The sequence below is a fragment of the Pelophylax lessonae genome (genome assembly GCF_965119305.1).
Source record: "Pelophylax lessonae genome assembly, chromosome: 7".
In the NCBI taxonomy this organism is placed as follows: domain Eukaryota; kingdom Metazoa; phylum Chordata; class Amphibia; order Anura; family Ranidae; genus Pelophylax; species Pelophylax lessonae.
Window position 1 is genome coordinate 229,095,709 of NC_138774.1, and position 22,506 is coordinate 229,118,214.

At 46.9% G+C, this 22,506-nt stretch overlaps 2 protein-coding genes across 4 annotated transcripts in view; one reads left to right on the forward strand and one right to left on the reverse strand.

Moving 5' to 3' along the window:
- The window catches only part of HAUS7 (HAUS augmin like complex subunit 7), a gene marked incomplete at its 5' end in the record, with an annotated part of 217,766 nt that overhangs the window by 159,448 nt on the left and 35,812 nt on the right, over positions 1–22,506 (reverse strand). The window lies entirely within an intron of this gene.
- Positions 1–22,506, forward strand: part of LOC309559661 (deoxyribonuclease-1-like) — a 160,041-nt gene that overhangs the window by 85,632 nt on the left and 51,903 nt on the right. For all 3 annotated transcript variants that reach the window (XM_082263031.1, XM_082263030.1, XM_082263032.1), the window contains exons 3-6: positions 4,205–4,293; positions 6,712–6,795; positions 8,822–8,937; positions 16,888–17,000. In XM_082263031.1, the coding sequence (XP_082119157.1) occupies positions 4,205–4,293; positions 6,712–6,795; positions 8,822–8,937; positions 16,888–17,000 (402 nt within the window). The remainder of the gene's footprint in view (positions 1–4,204; positions 4,294–6,711; positions 6,796–8,821; positions 8,938–16,887; positions 17,001–22,506) is intronic.

A 22,506-nucleotide genomic window follows, 5' to 3' on the forward strand; every position in this document is an offset into this window, starting at 1 on the left:
TCTGAGTTGGAGACATCACTCCGCAGGGGGTGTGTATTAAGACTGCATGTTTCAAATGTACAAATGTTCAGTTCTCATTGGTTGGTCCCTGTTCCCTTCCCCCCTTTCTGTGGAAAGGCTAAGGGGAGTTTCCCTAACTGTATGTAAAACTGTTGTCTTGGAATGTAATAAACAGTTTAAGCTCTGCATGGCTAACCCTCAACACCTGTGTGGATTGTCTCGTGATTGAGGGGTTACGGGCTGGATATGGCTTCTCTGCAGGCTGTGGGTGCGTTTGGAGGACAGGAGACACAGTTTCGGCGGATGTGCCCACCTGGGGTACAAAGATCCGTTACATTGGTTGGCAGCGGTGGGATGTCTCCTGCAGTCCAGGACATCCAAACCACCACCAGGATTCAAGATCTGGGCAGCTGCCGAGGAGTGATACGGGGACCAGCCAGCATGAGAGCGGAGTTCGGGAGGAGGCTGCAAGGCATCCGGAAGCACCATCGGGGACCAGCGACAGAGCACACCAGGCTCGGCTGGGAGGATGTGATCCGCCGGCAACTCTGGCATGAGGCGCTAAGCCACGAGCGGCACCATCAGGGGAAGATCCTTCCCTCCTCCACAGAGATGTACCGGAAGCAGTACCGTGCGCGAGAGGTGTTCCTGAGGGAACGACCGCGAGATGAAGGGAAGACGGAGCTCGGAAGATTGGTCCAGGAGGAAATGAGGCTGGACGCCAGCTACAGAGCCCTCCGGTGGTTCGCGGCTCAACTGTGGCCAGGTACAGCAGATGGCAGCCCAACAGAAGGCGTTGGCTATGGCGGCGTGGGGCTGCTCCATCAAAAAATGTACGGAGACCCAGACTTTGGGAGCGATGAGGAGTGGCGGCTGGAACACATTCTGGATTTCCGAGATGAGGTGATGGACCTCCCCGACGAGGCGTGTGACCTGGAGGTATTGGAGTTCCTGGTTGAGCAGGAATGGGAACTCGAGATTGCCTACAAGCGGCTGTTTGACGGTGATCAGCAGCCTGGCATGGCTCCCGTTGCCTGGGACTGTCCGAGAGAAATAGCAGACAGTCACGAAGATGAGAAGCAAATGGGGCCAGGGGTGACCCTGCGTTTTCCCGTACTAACTGCAATGGAAGAAGCAGCGATGATACAGAGGGCACTGCGAGCGCTAGAATGCCGGAACGCACCGGAGGTCCACCAGGCAGCGAGACAAGCTGATAGCATGAAGGTCTCAGAAAGGGGAGTTGAGACAGGTGCTGGAAGGCTGGGAAATGGTGATCAGCAGCAAGTCCAGAGTATCTCATCTGGTGCCCCAGCAGAAGCATTGGCTACAGGGCAGAGTGCCCCTGGCATCTGCCCAGCATCAGAAAAAGAGTTGGATCCGGAGAGTCTGAGAGAGGATCTGCGTGAGCTGTTTTCCCAACAGCAGATACCCCCACCGGGAGTAGAGGAAGCAATTCTCCCTCCCCAACAATTGGACACTACCCCAGTGTTTATCCCCCCAGCAGAAGCGCTGGCTACAGGGCAGAGTGCCGCTGGCCTCTGCCCACCCTCAGAGGTAGATCCAGGGAGTCCGAGGGGTGACCTCAGTGAGCCGTTTCCCCAGCACTTGGACACTACCCCAGTGTTTATCGCCCCAGCAGAAGCGCTGGCTACGGGGCAGAGTGCCGCTGGCCTCTGCCCACCCTCAGAGGTAGATCCAGGGAGTCCGAGGGGTGACCTCAGTGAGCCGTTTCCCCAGCACTTGGACACTACCCCAGTGTTTTTCGCCCCAGCAGAAGCGCTGGCTACAGGGCAGAGTGCCCCTGGCATCTGCCCAGCATCAGAAAAAGAGTTGGATCCGGAGAGTCTGAGAGAGGATCTGCGTGAGCTGTTTTCCCAACAGCAGATATCCCCACCGGGAGTAGAGGAAGCAATTCTCCCTCCCCAACAATTGGACACTACCTCAGTGTTTATCCCTCTGGCAGAAGCGCTGGCTACAGGACAGAGTGCTGATGGTCTCTGCCCAGCATCAGAACCAGAGATGAAGAATCCGGGAGACAGTCCCTGCAAGATACCTTCTCATCGGCTCGTAACTACACCAGGAGAAAGGCAAGTACCTTTTTCTCCCCAAATGCATAGCCCTACCAGCCTACATTCCCTACCAGCGGAAGCGCTGGCATCAGGGCAGAGAATTATTCAGCTCCCCCCAATATCTGCAACCCTGCCCTGGATCAGAGGAGTGCAGACAGCTGTTCCCACTCTGCAGCGGCTGTTTTTATTCATGGGAGACCCTATGTGCGGTGTTACTCCCCAGCGCCAGAGTCGTTCTTTTAGTTTTCCTGGTTGCCTGGGGTGGAAGTTTGTGACTAACACAGGTCCAGACCATTTGAGGGTCAGGAACCTTGTTAGTCTGTTTTTAAAAGGGGAGAAATGTGACAGAACCCACTGTCACTGTGTGTTTTGGAGGGGACTGTGCGCAAGCCTCCTACCGACAGACTATGGGCCAGAAGATACTGGAGTTTGGCGCTGCAGCCTTTTGACTTTACCATCCACTACTGCCCTGGGAAGCAAAACGGCAACGCCGACGAATTATCCAGGCAAACAGACATTGACTCCTTGGAAAATGTTACCCGACTAATTCAGGCACAGACCAGTTGGAGGTCTAGTACCTGGATTAGTCTACCTTTGGGGGGAAGAGATGTGACGGTACTAGCCGTCACTATGGGTAATGGATCACCCTGTCCCTGGATTGTAAACCCCTTTGTGTCATTTTCTTATGAGTTTGGGACATTGCATTTTATTTTCCCTTTATTCATCCTCTGAACAACTGACTCATGGCATTGAGTTAATGTAATGTTTACAACCCATCCCCCCCCCCCTCCTGTTTCTGTGTCTAAGTGTGTGGATTCATGGCAGACAATGGTCTGAGTTGGAGACATCTCTCCGCAGGGGGTGTGTATTAAGACTGCATGTTTCAAATGTACAAATGTTCAGTTCTCATTGGTTGGTCCCTGTTCCCTTCCCCCCTTTCTGTGGAAAGGCTAAGGGGAGTTTCCCTAACTGTATGTAAAACTGTTGTCTTGGAATGTAATAAACAGTTTAAGCTCTGCATGGCTAACCCTCAACACCTGTGTGGATTGTCTCGTGATTGAGGGGTTACGGGCTGGATATGGCTTCTCTGCAGGCTGTGGGTGCGTTTGGAGGACAGGAGACACAGTTTCGGCGGATGTGCCCACCTGGGGTACAAAGATCCGTTACACCTTGTTCTTCTTATGTTGTTCTTCCTCTATCCAGCTCTGGTTCACTATAAGGAATTGTACCTCCATTCTCTAGATGTGGTTTGGGCTGTGAAAGTTTACCTCTCAGCCACTTCTGAGATTTCCCGATGGTTCTCATAAGGGTTCATTTCCTCATCTCTAGGTGGCTCAGACAGAACATCATTAAAGCTTATCTCAAGAATTGGGTTCCACCCTTTGGCTTGGCACTAGTTATTAGATCTGTGTATGTTTTTTTGTCTTTTCAGTGTCATGCAACCTTATCCAGTTATACAAAGCTACCAAATGGCCTTCTGTTTTATAAGTTCTAGCAGGTTGATATTCAGGCCTCATCTGATGCCAGCTTTAGGTTTTAGGTCTTTCAGCTCTTGGAGCTGTAGGCAGTTCACAGTTTACTGTTATTTTTTCTTGGGTCTGTAAGCCTTGGTTGCCATGTTGCCCATCCCTCTGTAAGACTCTGGTCAGTCTAGGAACTCTAAGAATTCCTGTGTGGATAAATGAGAAAGAAAGTACTCACCATAAAATCCTTGGAATCCATTGAGCGACACAGGTCAATCCCCTCTGTTTACTACAAAACTGAGGCATGATGGTTGTGGGCAGAGTTATCCTGTGCTGGCCAACAGCCTGTAGGTGGCAGTATAACTCAAAAATCTAAGAACTCCTGTGTCCCGTAATGAACTCCAAGAAAAGTATTTTACAGCGCATAAAAATCCTATTTTACTGTCATTCACCAGCTATCCATAATAAACAGTGAAGGCACCCATGCAATTAAAATGGTGTAGGAAAGCTTTAGAGTAAAGAGGGGGCCAAGACTTATGTGTGGGCAAAACTTTGTGGACACCTGAATTGGGAGCCTACCATTCTATGACAAATTATTGACAATAACTAGCAGATTTTTCATAAACGAGAAGGCTGAGTAATTTTATGGCTGTTTTCCTTTTCTGACAACAGATCTTGAGAAGATATGAGCTTATTGCTGTTCAAGAAGTTATGAATAAAGATGACACAGCTATTATCAGGCTTGTCCAGGAACTCAACAAGTAAGTTATTGCTGTTCAAAACTTTTTAATTGGATTTGCTGAACTCAATCCATCATTCAATTTCCACCTTCAAATAAATTTCAGTGCACAGCATCTAAACTGATAATTAAATCAATATAGACGTTGTGCACAGGATCGCTGCCTTGACATTTCACTAGATCAAAACCTCACAAACAAAAATGCAGCCACTCAGTAAGTTTGCTATAGCAGCACTCTCCAATGCCAAGTCAATTGCTCTCCTGCACTTCCAAGCCCTTAAAAATGAGGAACCTGTTACCTTTGAATTCTGGATTTTAAGCATTGTTCATTTTGTCAGCGAAAAGATTTTTGTCAAAATTTTCGTCAGCAGCCTTTTTATGGTGCCGAAAAAGAAACGAAAAGTACACCAATTTTTTTGTCCATTGACGAATTAATTCCGTTTTCATTAACAAATTAAAACAAAATGTAATTGTGAGGCAGGGACGTTTAAACTTGTGAACTTCCGGTTTCCTTTGAGCTCTGCCTGCTTCTGCACCCAGCAAGCAAGCGACTCGAGTCCATAGCGTGCTTCGCTTAGCAGCAGTTAGCAGGTTGTGCAGCCAGCATTTCAGGCCTCCTCAGACCACTGTCCAGAGTGCTGTGTGCATTTCAAGCCTCCTCAGACCACTGTCCAGTGTGTAATGCATTACAGGCCTCTTCTTCAGGCTGTCCATGTCCAGAGCACTGTGTGCATTACAGGCCTCCTCAGACCACCGTCCAGAGCACTGTGCAGCATTACAGGCCTCCTCAGACAACCGTCCAGAGCACTGTGCAGCATTACAGGCCTCCTCAGACCACCGTCCAGAGCACTGTTCAGCATTACAAGCCTACTCAGACCACCGTCCAGAGCACTGTGCAACATTACAGGCCTCCTCATACCACCGTCCAGAGCACTGTGCAGCATTACAGGCCTCCTCAGACCACCGTCAAGTGCACTGTGCAGCATTACAGGCCTCTTCAGACCACTGTCCAGAGCACAATGCAGCATAGGCCTCCTCAGACAGATCCCCGTCCAGAGCACTGTGCAGCATTACAGGCCTCCTCAGATCGTCCAGAGTGGCTAAATCTGTTTCTGGGAGTTTGTTCAAACCTTAATACTATAAATAATAACATGATATTAGATTTTTTACTCCAGGAGTATATGAGTTTGGAAATTCTACATAAATGCTTAAATAATGCATTACAATTTAACTAAATACATTCGATTTTAGGTGACTAAAATGATTTTTTTTTTACTTAAATGTATTGGAGATTTTAGGCGACTTAAATACGACTAAAACGAAAACAATCGCAGATGACTAAAATGTGACTAAAACCTAAAATGGCATTTTAGACTAAAGACTATAACTAAAACTAAATCAAAATGTAATGCCAAAATTAACACTGCTTTTAAGGGATAAAAAATAATTTGCATCTAACCACCTACAGTAATTGATTTGTCCTTTTTTGGCACACCTTTTCTTCTTCACCTCAAGTTTTCACCCAAGGTCACTCTAACTCTAAAGTTCTCCAGATCATCACCACTTAACAAGTTCCTCATATGCAGGGCCGGGGCAGAAAGGGCATGTGCCTCAGGTGCAGTGTGTACATTCTTACTTAAATACTTGGTGTGCTTTGTTTTATTTCTTCCAGATCTGTGCAGTAATCCAATGTGAAACTTCTCCTTCCTGTAATAAAGACCGCTCACTGCTGCTCTCTCCCTTTGTGCAAGGTGACTGCTCTGGTCCCTTCTGTAGTTTTCTGTAGTGGGTGGGCTCTGCTGGGTCCCTCCTATAGCTCTTTTCTCTGCACAGGCTTTGTACAGCACAGTGATGATGTCATTACTACTTTTACATATTGGGTTTTCAAAGCTAATTGATGCACACAAAAGGGGGATTTACTAAAATTGGAGCGTGCAAAGTCTAGTGCAGCTGTGCATAGAAACCAGTCAGCTTCCAGGTTTTATTGTCAAACGTTAATTGAACAAGCTCAAGTTAGAAGCTGATTGGCTACCATGAACAGCTGCACTATATTCTGAGTGCACCATTTTTAGTAAATCTCACCCAAAGTGTATTTAAATCCATTGTGGCTATGGAGTTCCACATTTCAATTACAATTTTCCCGCCTGGAGTTTAGCTTTAAACGGGTCTCTGTTTGGTGTAATTTTCCTCACTTCCTGTCTGTGTAGTAAGGCAACAGGAAGTAAGGGTAAAGCTCTCCAACGGGGACATGTACAACAATAAAAATACTAAAGATTCTAACCCTTTCCAATAAAATTTTGGCTATAATTGGTCTTCAAGATAAATTCAGCTGACTTTCTGGCTTTAGTGTTTCTTGACCAACATTAGAGGTAAATTCGATAAATGTACAGCTAGTCTGAAAATACTTTCTAACACCAGTTTGTTTTTTATTTCATGGCAGGGCCACTGGTCTTAACTACAACTTATTGATCTCCGATCATCTGGGACGCAGCAGTTACAGGGAGAAATATGTATATGTGTACAGGTATGGACTTGGCTGACCTTTTGAAGTGAACTGGAGTTGTGTTATTTACTAACTATAGATTTTAGATGGTTGTTGCCTGTCAGCGGTAATGGTCATGAAGCTATTGGGGTTGATATTTTGGCAGTAGCACAGCTAGGTTAGTGCCCTGACTATTCTCTGCTGTAGAGATGATCTTAGGTGTTCTACGCTCTCTATTTACTCAAAAGAGCTGTGGGCCAGGGCATTCCTGATTGGATGCCATCACTGTGAGGCCGACATTTTTCCAGCTGGCTCTGTGGAGTTTTCAGTTGACGTTTGTGGAGCCTGGTTGTGTTTACAGGGCCACCCATGGCTCGCATTTCACCCAACTCAGTAGGAAACAAATTAAATTTAAGCCATGTATAGCTAGGTGTAGAAAGATGATATATCTTATATATATGGGTTTTATGGTGAAATTTACATTTTTTTAGGGACTGAAAGCCCCTTGCATTGCTTTACTTTGAGGAAACCAAATTAACTGGAAATTGATTCCAGAGCAACCCTTGAAATAATTGTCAGGTCTCGAGGAACCCCTGCTAAAACCAATTCATTGTAAGTCAGTGGGCAAAATGTCCCTTACATTGGTGGTTAGTAGTTGCAGAAAAGAAAATTGCTTGATTCCCCCATCAACACAGTCCCCACCAGAGCACAGTGGTTACTGATAGCGTCTATAATAGCCGCTAGCAATACCTACATGTAAAATCAATCGATCAATTTGGGTACATTCAGCCTGCCCACACATGGTTTGAATCTCGGCCGGTTCCTGCCAAACTGATTGAGATTCAAACCGTCTCCGGCCAGCTATTCAGTGGTGGTGAGAATGCAACCTATACAAACAGCTAAAAAGATCTTTGTTTTCACGCAGCTGGTTCCGCCAAGTAACATTGACTCTAAAACTATGGAGGTCAATCAACCACAGCTCAAGGAACCCCTAGTAACCTCTGAAGGAACCCTAGGGTTCCAAGAAACCCTGGTTGAAAATTACTGGTTTATAGGATACTATAATGCAGAGATACCACTGATTTGGCTGCTTAAAAATGTACCACATCTATATATATCATAATATCTAAAGCCCCAACTTTACTGGCGCACATGGGACAGACAACTCAGTAGATATAAAACTTTATACAACGTTTATTGCAATTAAAATCACATCTTTAAAATAAAAAACAAATACTTGAGGATCCCCTGTGAGTAGGGGGATCGATTTTACATATATGTACTATTTAAATAGTTGTAAACCCCAACATGATTAATCAGGAGAACAGAGGCTGATGGGTTTTGCTTAATTACATTCTCAGGACCCCGTGCTCCTGGATATAGTAGTGAGTAGTCTGACTGAAATAAATGCACACAAAAGCAATACAAAGTATGACAACAATCAGTAACAAATCAGTCAAATCAACATATCATTGCTACATAGTTGTCCATATGGGGAGATGTCAATGTGTGACTTATCATGGCTAATTTTAATAAACTTTGTATAACTACGGAGTTGTCTGTCCCATCTATACCAGTAAAGTCGGATCCAAATTTGGGTTTTAGATGTTCACCTACTGTACAATAAGAGTTAATATGGATATTTATGCCACCATTATTCTACATGATATCTTACACCAACTCCATCGTAAATGCGCTCACAATTTACTTTTCAAATTTAAATGGCAGCCGTGGTAAAATACTTCCTAAAGCAGTCTCCTGGTACTAAACCTGTCTTCAAAACTTGAATGGACAACATGTAAGATGTGTAACCTAAATTGAAATAATTGGTGGCTTAATTATCCAGGTAGGACTTTGCTGCGAATGCAGTTACATTGGACAACATCTGTCAGACATGACGGTTCCTGAGAGCTTGGGGAAAGTAACAGATGTCTTGGCAAACAATGATCTATCTCAACAATGCCTAAAAGTGAAAGGCAGTGTAGATCTCCTTATTAGATGCCTCTGAACAGATGCCGAGTCATGGAGGGGATTTAGGCTTCATTCTGTCTTGTTTTTCCCTCTGCAGAGCAGACATACTGAAGCCAACAGAATGGTTCCACTACGACGATGGCTGTGAAAATTGTGGCACAGATGTGTTCATTCGGGAACCTTTCGTGGCTCGTTTTTCATCCCTTACTACAGGTACATGAAAATAATGCGGATCACACCGCGCATATTCTCAGGTATCTTTATAAATCTCTGGGATTGTTTGAAATAGAAGTAAACCCCCAACAAATTCCCAATCATTTCAAACCTACATTTTTTAGCCATAACAAAGTGATAAAAAAAAAATAATGTTCTTTAGCAAGGAACATACATTCCACATTAATACTTATGCTACCAAAATGATCGTGAGCTGTAAATTGGCTCCAGTATTGCTCCTGTTTCTTCTTGCTGGAGGCTGCCATTTTGCTGAAGCCCCGAGCTCCTGGGCAGCAGTAAATCTTTAGTCTGTCTGCAAATTTGCCTCTACATTTTCGGCACAGTGCCAAAAAATAGAGAGCAACTGCGCAGAGCAGGATGAGACAGTGCATGACTAATTTTTTAAACAGTATAGACACTTATTTTTAATGTTACACCGCTATACCTGCAAAAGGGGTCAGCCTGAAGTGATATAGCAGGACTTTATTTTCTGACTAAAGTTCCACTTTAAAATAACCCCTGTGATCCTGCCATAAATTCCATGTTCTATGTTCTGCCACTTCCTGTTATAGGATGACACTGCTCCATTCCTGTCACCACATATGCTCCTGAGTTGTCACCTGTCACATGAGCATCCAGCAGAGACTATAATATTCATACTCATTGCACTAGCATGTCAGGTCATTGTCAGCATCAGAGACTGACTCTCACCAATCACATGCAGCTAAAGCTGGAGTGAGTGTTTGTAGACAGTAGGTGCCTGCAAAAAGGCTACAAAGGATCAGCAGTACCGAGTTATAAAAAAAGGATTAAAAACTGAATTTTCTGAAAGAATAAAATATGTATAGAAATTGCTTTTGATACACAATGCTTTAGCAAACTAAAGCTGGCCAAATTTCAGCCAGTTTCTGCTAAATAGGCAAAAATAAAAAGCTGTGGGTGGTCCTATCAGTACCCCCAGTCTTGACAAACTTCGAATGAAAAATCAAACGAGGAGGGTGGAAAATTGTCATTCCCAAAGTGACTGCATCCTATCATTAGGTGCAAAAGCTCTTCCAGGCTCAGGCCACCTGGCTCTCGATTCATCCAGCCCTTGGTGCACTATTCCTCCCATTGTTACCAATGATGGGATGCTATTCTGCCCACTGACACCAAAAATGGGGCACTAATCCTCCCACTGATACCAATAAAGGGACACTATTTTGCCCACTGACACCAAGGATGGGGCACTATTCCTACCACTAATACCAATGATGGGGTAGTATTCTACCCACTGACACCAATGATGGGGCAGTATTCTACCCACTGACACAAATGATGGGGCACTATTCCTTCCACTGATACCAACGATGGGGCACTATGCCTTCCTCAGATACCAATGGTTTGATACTATTCCTTCCACTAATACCAATAATGGGGCAATATTCTGCCCACTGACACCAATTATGTGGCACTATACCTACCACTAATACAAATAATGGGGCAGTATTTTACCCACTGACATCAATGATGGGACACTATTCCTTCCACTGACACCAACGATGGGCACTCTGCCTTCCACAGATACCAATGGTGCGATACCTAGTGATGAGGCACTATTCTGCACCACTGACACCAATAATGGGGCACTATTCCTACCACTAATACCAATGATGGGGCAGTATTCTACCCACTGACACCAATGATGGGGCACTTTTCTTGCACTGACACCAACGTTGGGGCACTATTCCTCCCACTGATACCAATGATGGGACACTATTCCTCCCACTGATACCAATAATGGGGCACTATTCTGCCCACTGATACCAATGATGGGGCCTTATTCCTATCACTGATAGCAAAGATGGGGCACTATTTCTCCCACTGATTCCAACAGTGGCGCCTAATTCCTTCCACTGATAACAATGATGGGGCACTATTCTAGGGTTGCCACATTTTCTTCAAGCCAACCCCCGAACACTTTAGTGGCACACAGTTCATTTTTTTTTTCTTTTAGTATACACTGTAGGATAACAGACCTGGGACACCGTTGGGCGCTCTAAAGAGAATAGTAATGCAGCACGCATAGTGTTCCCTCACCCTCCTGTCAGGCCCTGTTCCGAGTTACACTCATGTCTTAATAATGTGTCCGGGTTTCAGGGGGACTGAAACCCGGACACATGGTTCAAAACCCGGACTGTCCGGGTGAATCCTAGATAGTTGGCAACCCTACACTATTCTGCCCACTGCCACCAGTGATGTGACACTGGATGGGGCCTTGTTTACTCTCATTGATGCTGGGACATTTTCTATTGACACTGGCCACTGTGCGCCCCCCTCAAAGGCTGAAGAACAGTAAACTAGCCCTTTGTTTAAAACATTTGGAGACCCTTGCACTAGACCAAATGAAAATGTAATCAGCTTAAGGAAAGATTGGGGGTGGCCCTGAGGGTGAATTTTTCACACCTGACTCTAGTTCAGCTTTAACAGAGGTTCTAACCCCTTCCCTGTTCTATCCAAAACTAAAAGTCATTCATCAATCATCTCATCATCATAATAAATAATGGATTATTCGGTACCTGAATGTGCTGTTTTATTACAATCTAGGCCTACAATGGTCAACATATCGAACTGCCATAGTTGAGTAATTGTGGCCATACACAGGTAAAATTGTGATCGATTTCTGCTGGATTGGCCAACATTGTTAGCACTACCTGGCTTGATAAAAGCTGATTTTTTGATCCACTTTTATCAAAGGAGACTGGTGGAAAATTGCTGGCAAAGCAGTGACTGAGATGCAATGAGATGCTAAATGTGTATGGCTGGTTTAAATCTCCCATAGATGTTCCGCTTGCAACCCAACAGAATCATGTCCATTGTCATATTAGAAATTTCCACAAGGTGGGGCTGTAACCTAAGCAAACATCGGTATGACGTTAGCCTGTAGAACACCACTGCTAAATCACTGCATGGTACATGCATGATGATGACAGCATAATGGCAAAGAACATTCACACCATTATAGAAGTGGGAGTAAGGCGGGGGTGATAACAATGTCTGCTCATCTATTATTTTATTATTATTTTGCATTTATAAAAATCTCACACTCCTGCAAACAATAGGAAATGATTCCCTTCCGTTAAAGTCGGTGAAGTCTTAGTCTATTAACGGTTCCTATTAGGTATAAAAAAAGCTCTCTGACTCTAAAACTGGCCACTTAATCCTTCTTTTGTTCTTCTCAAGATGCATTAAATGGGATTATATAAATCTGGGATTAAAGAGCAATCGCGGCTCGCGATGGGAGAAAATTAGAGTGAAATTAGAGCAATCTGCAACTCTATTACAATGGATGTTTTTTCGAGAAGACGCTTCACCTTTTCACCTAAAAAAAAGATACAATGTTAGCTTTTTTCCTGTAGATTATAAATTGCATTTCAATATCCCTTGTAACAATCTACACCTCCAGTCCTAGACTCCGTTCATGCGATTCTTAAGGGTCTCTGCATGTCATGCATAGGGCAGCTCATTCAAGTTAAATGCACATTTAGTGACTGATTCTCTTTGAAGTGGACTTGACACTACATGCAAGGTCTGCTGCTTACCTTTGCCTCCCCCTTGCTGAAATACTCTGGAAAAAAAAGTTGTAAAAAACACCTGTAGGGGGACAAAAGATATTACACACGCTTCCTCTCCGACTTCCAGAGTGCAGAAGGTGACGTCATCATCAAAAGATTGCAATACGTATATATACGTTGTGGATTTGCAGTGGTTTATCGGGCTCTGGCTGAACCATGTTTTTTTTTATTTTTTTCAGCCAGCTATTCTCTTTTTATTAAAAGCGATCCGAGCAGCTGATTAGCTGCTGGAGTGCTTTTAGAAGCAGCGGGAGGGGTCACCCCGCAGGTGTCTCTTGGGCTTACCGTTGTTACCGGAGAGCCCGTGGAAAAGATTTGATGGTTCGTGCGGCTGAACATAGGGTTGAAGGGAGACAAGATCGTCTCTGATCACCTCTAGAGGACCGAGCAACATCATGATGCCACTTCCAGTCTAGGGTGGGATTTAAACTATCTTTTAGCATCAGATCAATGTTTTTTCTTATTGATATTTTGCTTTCAAAGGTAGAAGAGAGGTATGGGGTCTTATAGATTCCAGTACTCCATAAAGAGGTAAAGAGGACCTGTCATGCTTATTTCTATTACAAGGGATGTTTACATTCATTGAAATAGGAATAAAAAGGTATTATTAAAAAAAAAAAAAAAAAGTAAAGCGCCCCTATCCCTCCGTGCTCGCACACTGAAGCAAACGCATACTTAAGTTGTTCACGCAAATGTAAATAGTGTTCGCACCACACATGTGAGGTATCGCTGTGAACATTATAGCGAGAGCAATAATTTTAGTGCTAGATCTCCTCTGTAACTCTAGACTGGTAACCTGTAATAATTTTTAAAAAGTCACCTATGGAAATTTTTAACCACTTCTCGCCCGCCCTATAGGCGATTGACGGCAGGGATGTGGTTGTATTATCCTGACCGGACATCATATGACGGCGGCAGGATAATGCGCTCCGCGCGCCCCTGGGGGGCGCGCAGAGCGGCGATCGGTGATGCGCCGTGTCAGTCTGACTCCCTGCATCTCCGATCTCGGTAAAGAGCTTACTGACGTAGGCTCTTTACCATGTGACCAGCCGTGTCCAATCACGGCTGGTCACATAGTACACAGGAAGAGCCGTTGATCGGCTTTCCTCAGTACATGCCTGACAGGCACGAGTAAAGGAGCGCCGATTTGCGGCTCCCATGACAAGGGGGGGGGGTCTGCACTGGTAATCAGATCATTGATTACCAGTGCAGACCCTGGGGGGGGGGGGGGCACTAGAACCACCAGGGATGCCCACCCATGACCCCAGGGATGCCCACCCATGACCCCAGGGATGCCCACTATGGCCACCAGGGATGGCAATCAGGGCTCAGGGAGCCCCCCAGTGCCCTCCCCATCAGTGCTGCCCGCCAGTGCCCTCCCCATCAGTGCTGCCCACCAGTGCCCATCATTGCCACCTATCAGTGCCGCCCACCAGTGCCCATTATTGCCCACCAGTGCCACCTATCAATGCCCATTAGTGCCCATCAGTGCCACCCGTCAGTGCCAATCAGTGCCACCTATCAGTGCCCCCTATCAGTGCCCATTAGTGCCCATCAGTGCTGCCTATCAGTGCCCATCAGTGCCCAGCAGTGCCGCCTATCAGTGCAAAGCAGTGCCGCCTATCAGTGCCCAGCAGTGCCGCCCATCAGTGCCCACCAATGCTGCATATCAGTGCTACCTATCAGTGCCACATATCAGTGCCCATCAGTTCCGCCTATCAGTGCCGCATATCAGTGCCACCCCATCAGTGCCTCCTCATCAGTGCCTGTCAGTGCAGCCTCATCAGTGCTCATTAGTGCAGGAAAAAACTTATTTATTTACAAAATTGTATAGCATAAACAAAAAAACTTTTTTTTTTTCAAACTTTTCGGTCTTTTTTTTTTATTTGTTTAGCAAAGTGGGGGGAAAATGACATAAATTTGGTTTAGGTACAGTGTTGCATGACCGCGCAATTGTCATTCAAAATGTAACAGCGCTAAAAGCTGAAAATTGGCCTGGGCAGGAAGGGGGTGAGTGGTTAAGTGGTTAAGTATCGTAGTTTGTCGCCATTTCATGAGCGCGCACAATTTTACCAAAAAATTGGGTTATATATTGTGTTTTTTTTTTTTGCAATAAAATTCATAAAAGTGTATTTTTTTGTTTGTAAAACTGCTGCGGAAATACTGTGTGACATAAAAAATTGCAAGGATCGCCATTTTATTCCCTAGGCTAGGGTCTCTGCTAAAAAAATATGTTCAGGGGTTCTAAGTAATTTTTCTAGCAAAAAATACAGATGTTTTACTTGTAAATAAAAAAGTGTAGGAAAAAAGCCTGGTCTTCAAGAGGTTAATGAGATTGTGGGGAATGCCAGAGTGCTGGGAGCATCTTGTTGCCTGGTTGAGCAGTTTTTTTAGCACACCCTCAACCCCCCTGCACATGCCACTGTTGAAATGCTTCTCACCCACTTGTTGCAATCAGCGGGCAGCAAACCTGCTGATTGCGACCCATTCAAGCAAAGCCTCGCAACCATGTGCAATCCATGCAATTGCATCACATTTGTTTGGCAAAAATGGCGGTGAGGAGGTTAAAACTAGGGATAGACCGATATGGTTTTTTCAGGGCCGATACCGATATTTTGATCACAACGTATCGGTATCGGCCGATATGGGCCGATATTTTGTACATTTAAAATTTTGAAAAATAAAGAAAATTTATGACACAAATCTGGTACTGAACATGTTAATTTTTGTTTAATGCTTAATGTCTGGCTGGCTGGCACCCTGTGGTGGATAGCTGGCTGTCTGGCACCCTGTGGTGGGTGGCTGTCTGTCTGGCACCCTGTGGTGGATGGCTGGCACCCTGTGGTGGGTGGCTGGCTGGCACAGGGGCTGTGGGTGGCTGTCTGTCTGACACCCTGTGGTGGGTGGGTGGCTGGCACAGGGGCTGTGGGTGGCTGGCTGACTGGTACAGTGCCTGTGGCTGGCAGGTACAGGGCCTGTGGGTGGTTAGCTAGCTGGTACAGGGCCTGTGGGTGGCTGGCTGGTACAGTGCCTGTGGCTGGCTGGCTGGTACAGGGCCTGTGGCTGGCTGGCTGGTACAGTGCCTGTGGCTGGCTGGTACAGTGCCTGTGGCTGGCTGGCTGGCTGGTACAGGGCCTGTGGGTGGCTGGCTGGTACAGGGCCTGTGGGTGGCTGGCTGGTACAGGGCCTGTGGGTGGCTGGCTGGCTGGTACAGGGCCTGTGGGTGTCTGGCTGGTACAGTGCCTGTGTCTGGCTGGTACAGGGCCTGTGGCTGGCTGGCTCACTGGTACAGTGCCTGTGGCTGACTGGTACAGGGCCTGTGGATATGGGTGGTTGGCTGGCACCGGGCTGCTGTGGGTGGGTGTATGGCTGTGATACACTCCCGCGAGACTAGTCCCGACTCCAGACGAGGCTGTCCAAGGCGAGGGAGGCGGCCTAAGAAGGCAGAATGACGTCACAAAAATATTGGCAATATCGGCCAGTTGCAGGGCCGATACCGATATATCGGGGAAAGTGCATATTGGCTGCCGATATATCGGCCTTGCCGATAATTGGTCTATCCCTAGTTAAAACAGGTGGAGAGGAGGTGTCAAATCACCTTTTACTCACCTGTCAATCACCTCTGAAAAGCTATCCGAATGCAGATCACTTTTCAGAGGAGCAGCGGGCTTAGATGCACATCTAAAGCTAGCGTCAGAAAACTACATTTTCCAGATCTCGATAGGAGGATGACGACACCCTTGCCTAGGCATTGTAGGCGGAAGCCAGGGGAAAAGGTAAGCAACTTCTCTGTAAGGCCAGATATAATTTTCTGCAGGTAGCCTGTAAGTGGGTGCAGCTTCTTGGCTCCTCCCACAGCTCTGGTCTCTGCACAGGCTATGTACAACACAGTGATGATGTCACTGCTACTTCACAAGGTAATATCCAGGTTTGCAAAGGAATTTGGTGCACACAAAGTGCAATTAAATCCTTTGTGGCTATAGAGGAATATACAGTACTTAAATTACATTTTTTGTTCCCGGGGTTCAGCCTTAAAATAACTCTGTTCTATAAGTCATTTACAGGTCACTTAATACAAAAAATAAAGCCTCAGCACACCGAACCATTGCAAATCCCCTCCTTAATGTTTCTAATATGTTTCATTCATATGATCCTCAGCTCCATATAGTGGCCATAGAGCAGTATTTTCCTAAAGTACCTCCATCAGTAAATATTCCACATTATGGCCACTAGGTGGCGCTGATGATTCTTTCTTTTTTTTATAAATCGGAAAATGTGGGTTTCCAGCAGTTCTGAGTAACACTAATTGTTGTCTTTTCTTTTTTTTTCTCCTCAGAGGCGAAAGATTTTGCTCTGGCCGCCATTCACACCAGCCCCGACTATGCCGTGAGGGAGGTGGACGGCCTCTTTGACGTGTGGGAAGATGCCAAGCAGAGGCTACTCTTGGAGGTCCACTTTTCATTATTGCGTTATCTTTTATTTTTACGTCCCTTGCATTCTTTGCATTATAACATGGAAAGGGGAGGGGGGTGTAAATGACATCTGCATTAGCACCACATGGAACATAACAGCCTCACATATTTTATACTAGTTCTATGGAGTTGTACATAGAAGGAATACATTGCCTTCCCTTATTCTGGGGAGCAGGGGCACAAAGGAGCGTCCGGGGGGCCGGCACACGCGTTCTGTTTTAAATCTTCCAAGCAGTTCTGACATCTTCAGCCTCTTGTATTCAGAGGCAGCTCTGTCTTTCAGATTCCTTCCAACAGCATCCGCTGGGCCCCCTCTTAATATTTCCTGTGTCCCCCGTTGCCATAGCTAAGACAAAGGTGACTGCTGAGCTGTTTCAAACAGCTGTTTTACCCTCCCCCCCCAAAAAAAAAGAAAATTGACGTGTTCTTTTCAAAGCACGGTCTATCATTGCTCGCCAGAAATCCTTGGATACGTTCAAACAGAATAAGACTCACACCCTTTACTTGAACAGTTTTCCTCTACAGGAGTGCAGAGCCAGCTGTAAGTCCCAGGGAAAGTTGTGTTTCAGCCTCAGGAATAAAGTCCATTTCCACTTTTGTAACCAAATTGGGACAACGCCAACTTTACATTGGTCAAATGTCCCCATCACATAAATGGATTTTTGTAAAATCTTACCGTAAAATCCTTTTCTCTTAAGCTCATTGACAGACGCAGTCCTCTTGATTAATATCAAATTGGGTTATACTGCCCTCTACAGGAGTAGGACACTAGGCAGAAGGAAAACGTTCTGGCCACACCTTAGGGGCAGTCCCAGAGGGTATATCCTCTCTCTCTCTGCTACAGGATGTTAGTTATGTCACAAAGCAGTGTCAGAGAATTTAACCCAACCCAACTCAAAAGTAGAGGGGCGGGTACTGCGTCTGTCAATGAGCTTAAGAGAAAAGGATTTTACGGTAAGATTTTACAAAAATCAATTTTTCTCTGTCGCTCATTGACAGACGCAGTCCTCTTGATTAATATCAAATTGGGACGTCCCAAAGCAGTGCCACAAATGAGGGGTGGGATAACAGAAATCAAAATACAATCTAGAAGGCCCAACCGGTGCCAACTAGAAGTTTTAAAGGCTCATCAGACAAAAGGATGAGACTCAACTGAAAACCCAACAGAAAAAAACCCTCGAGGTAGACCAACGGTCTCCTCAAATTGCGGCCTGCAGAACCTTGCGGCCAAAAGAGGCATCCGACGATGCCATCACATCAACTTTACAAAATTTTGTAAAGGTATGAACCGACGACCAGGTAGCCGCCTTGCAAACCTGGATCACTGACGCCTGATGGCGGAAGGCCCAGGAAGCACTAAGCGCCCGAGTGGAGTGCGCCTTAACAGGGAACGGAGGATTCCGACCCTTAATAGAATAAGCCTGTACCACCGTCTGTCTGATCCATGTGGAGATAGTCGCGGCAGATGCAGGCAACCCCTTTTTGGGGCCATCCGTGATCATAAAAAGTGAATCTGTCTTACGAAACGAGTCCGTAGTTTTCAAGTATACCCTGATTGCCCGAACCACATCCAAGGAATGTAACGCAAATTCCCGAGGATGACTGGGCTTAGGACACAGGGAAGGTAACACAATATCTTCATTCAGATGAAACTCTGAAACCACTTTAGGAAGGAAGGATGGATTCGGACGAAGAACCACCTTATCCCTATGGACCACCAGATATGGGGAACGACAAGATAATGCGGCCAGTTCTGACACCCTGCGTGCAGAAGTAATGGCCACCAAGAAGGCCACCTTCTGGGATAACGTAAGCAAGGGAATCTCCCTAATATTTTCAAAGGGAGGTTTCTGAAGAACCGACAACACCAAATTAAGATCCCTGGGCAGTAAGGGCGCGCACACTGGTGGAGCCAAGTGCCGCACCCCCTGGATGAAATTCCGCACCAAGGAATGGGTAGCCAAAGGTTTCTGAAAGAAAATTGCTAACGCTGAAACCTGACCCTTGACAGTACTCAAGGCCAGCTTCTGCTCAACCCCCTGATAGACTTTTCTGGAAGTCGCTTTCCTTGCTTTAATTAAAGTAGGAATAACTGAAGTTGACAATCCTTTGTCCTTCAGCACCTGAGTCTCAATAGCCAGGCCATTAAAGCCAGCGATTGTAAAGCAGGATGGAAGATCGGTCCCTGAGACCACAGATCCTCCTTGAGAGGAAGTCTCCAAGGAGCGTCCGCGACCAACCTGGCCAAGTCGGCGTACCCGGGTCGACGAGGCCAGTCCGGGGCTACCAGGATAACTGGAATTCCCTCCACCTCTATCCTGCGAAGAAGTTTCGGCAGCAACTTGAGAGGAGGGAAGACATACAGTAGCTGATACTGTCCCCACGGGGCGACCAGCGCGTCTGCTGCGTCCGCTGGAGGATCTCGGGAGCAGGCTACAATCCTCCGCACCTTCCTGTTGAGCCGAGCTGCCAACAGATCCACCTCCGGGGTGCCCCAATGAAGGCACAGCTGGTGAAATACCTCTGGATGAAGAGGCCATACCCCTTGATCCAGAATCTGACGGCTGAGATAATCTGCCTGCCGATTTTCCACCCCCAGGGTGAATACCGCGGAGAGAGCCGGGACAAACCGTTCCGTCCAACGAAGGATGCTGGTCACTTCGATGGCCACCAGGACACTCTAGGTGCCCCCTTGGTGATTGACCTAAGCCACGGCCGTGGCATTGTCCGACTGGATCCGAACTGGGCTGCCCTGGAGCTGCTCGGTCCAGTAAATCAGACAAAGTCTGATCGCTCTCAGTTCCAATACATTTATCGGTAACCTGGATTCTATCGGAAGAAATGACTTCCCCTGGCTGAGCATCGGAGACCGAAGCCACCAGACCAGAGACTCCCTGGTCCGCTCGCTCAACCGGATCCGATTGTCCAGAGAATCGGGATTCCGATTCCATTTGAAAAGAATTTCCTTTTGGAGAATTCGGGTATGAGACTGGGCATACGGTACTGCCTCTAAGAAGGCCACCATCAGTCCCAGGATCCTCATGCAAGTCTGAAGGGAAGGCCAGTTGACGGACAGTAACATCCTGTAACGGACCACCGAATCGTTCACTGAATCTTCCGGAGCTTCTCCGTAAGGAGACACACCCTTGCCAAGGATGTCTCCAAAGTTAGGCCCAAATAGTTCAATCTCCTGGTGGGAACTAGGAATGATCTTTGGGAAAAGTGAAGAAAACGCTGATCTGTTCAGATGGACTCCATCTTGAATACTTGTACCCGGACAAAATGATTGAGTGCTCTTAAGTCCAGAATTGGACACACCTTGCCCTCCTTTCTGGGTATTGTGAATAGGTTCGAATAGAACCCCTGAAAACGTTCTGCTCATGGAACGGGAACTACCGCTTCCTGTTGCATCAAGTCCATTACTGCCCCCCGCAAAGCTTTTAAGCGATCCGGGGATAGTCGAATATTGGAAGGGAAGAATCGCACCAGTAAAAGTGATCGAAACTCGATCTTGTATCCCGACCGTATGACCTCGCGAACCCCTTTGTCCGGGATTCTGGAAAGCCATGGATCCAGAAACCGGTGAAGACGTCCCCCCACCCCAGAGATGGGTGGGGGCGCACCTTCAGGCTGTATTGGTCTTATCTTCAGGTTTGGCTGAGCCGGACTTTTGTTTACCCGACCAGCGCCCTTTGAAACCCCCTGAAGGGGCTTTGGAGGGCTTCCCCTTATCGCCCGCCCCAGCGGAACGAACAAACTTTTTATGAGCGGAAAAGGAAGGTCCTCGCCTGTTACGAGGTCCTTTACCCTTAGCAGTCTGTGGCAAAAAAGTGCTCTTGCCCCCAGTGAGATCCTTTATAATCTCATCCAAGGTGGCCCCAAACAGGCGATCCCCTTGAAAAGGGAGATTAGCCAAAGTTTTTTTGGAACCTTGATCCGCCGACCAGCACTTTAACCACAACATGCGTCTGAGGACCACTGCTGAAACCGATGCACGCCCTAGCAAGGGAGTGGCGTCCAGGGCGGCGTCACAGATGAACTGTAGCCCTTGTATAATCTGCTCCAGCAAATCTGATACTGCCGGGGGGATACTTCTCCCCTTTATGTCACGGCGTAACAATTTGGTCCATTCTGTCAATGTTTGTGAAACTAAACCAATGGCAACCACTGGCCTAAATGTTGACCCTATCAGGGAAAAAATGGAGCGGGATTCCGCTTCCACTTTTCGATCCACCGGATCCCTAAAGGATGGAGCGTCCTCCAATGGGATAACAGTGGCTTTATTTAGTCTGGAAATCGGTGAGTCCACCACTGGTGGTACCGTCCATTTTTTAAGGAGGGATTCCTCAAACGGATAGCGCCTAGCAATGCGTTTGGAAATAGCAGGGGTTCGTTTCGGACGACCCCATTCTTCTTTAATTAGATTACCAAAACATTTGGGCAAGGGAAAAACCTTCGCCATTTTGGTAGGCTTGCTGGTACCAAAGGGAATTTCAGTGTCAGCTACCTCTGCCGGTGTAACCTCAAGACTTAAGGTTTCCCGGACAGACATGACTAGTGCGTCCACCAACGCTTCTTCTTGCGCTATGGCGGAGGCAGAAACGTCCTCCTCACTGTCTGAGGAGACCGTACCCGAGACAGCAGCCCCAGAAGAGGGACCTGCAGCTGCAGTGACAAGCTCAGAATCTGTATCTGAAGTGTCCGATGAAATCGGGGTAGGCGGGGGTCGCTTTCTTGCCCCCCGTCCCTGACAGGCCACCTCCACCCGGGATACCAAAGACTCCAAAACTGCTGATAATGCATCAATCATAAGTGGGGCACTGGAGGGTCCTGCGGCCACCTGAGGGGATCAGGTGGGGATACATGTGTGGCAGGGTCCATGATTAATCCAAGTCACTTGCCAGCAAACAAAAAATAATTGCAAAGAAAAAAACTTTTTTTTTTTTTGTAATCTCCCAGCGCAACAGCGCCCCTCAGTGTTACCTGCTTTGGACCCCACAGAGAGAGAGAGAGACCCCAAGGGCTCACCACCTGATGCACAGAAGCTTCTATCAACCTGCTCTCAGCGCTGTCTCTTACAGACAGGAAGTCTTTTGGATCGTTTTCCCGGGTAAAGGAGGCGGCTCCGCTCCTTTACACGCCTTCCGGCGCTTCCCATGCTACTCCTCGAGGTAGCTGGTCATCTCCAAAATGGCCGCCCCCATGCCGGAGACATGAGGCTACGCCAAGATGGCGGCCCCGCGCGACCTGCGGGAGGATGGCGGCGGCCCCTGTGGAAAGATGGCAGCGGCCTGCTACATCGTACGGCCTGCGGAAGGCAGGCATCGGCCTGTGCGGCCTGCGGGAGGTGTGCGGCCTGCGGGAGGTGTGCGGCCTGCGGGAGGATGGTGGCGGCGGATGGCGGTAGTCCAGGCACAGGCCTGTATTGCAACCTTATGTATAAGGTAGGATCATATCACCCTCTTACATGGCCATCCTAACAG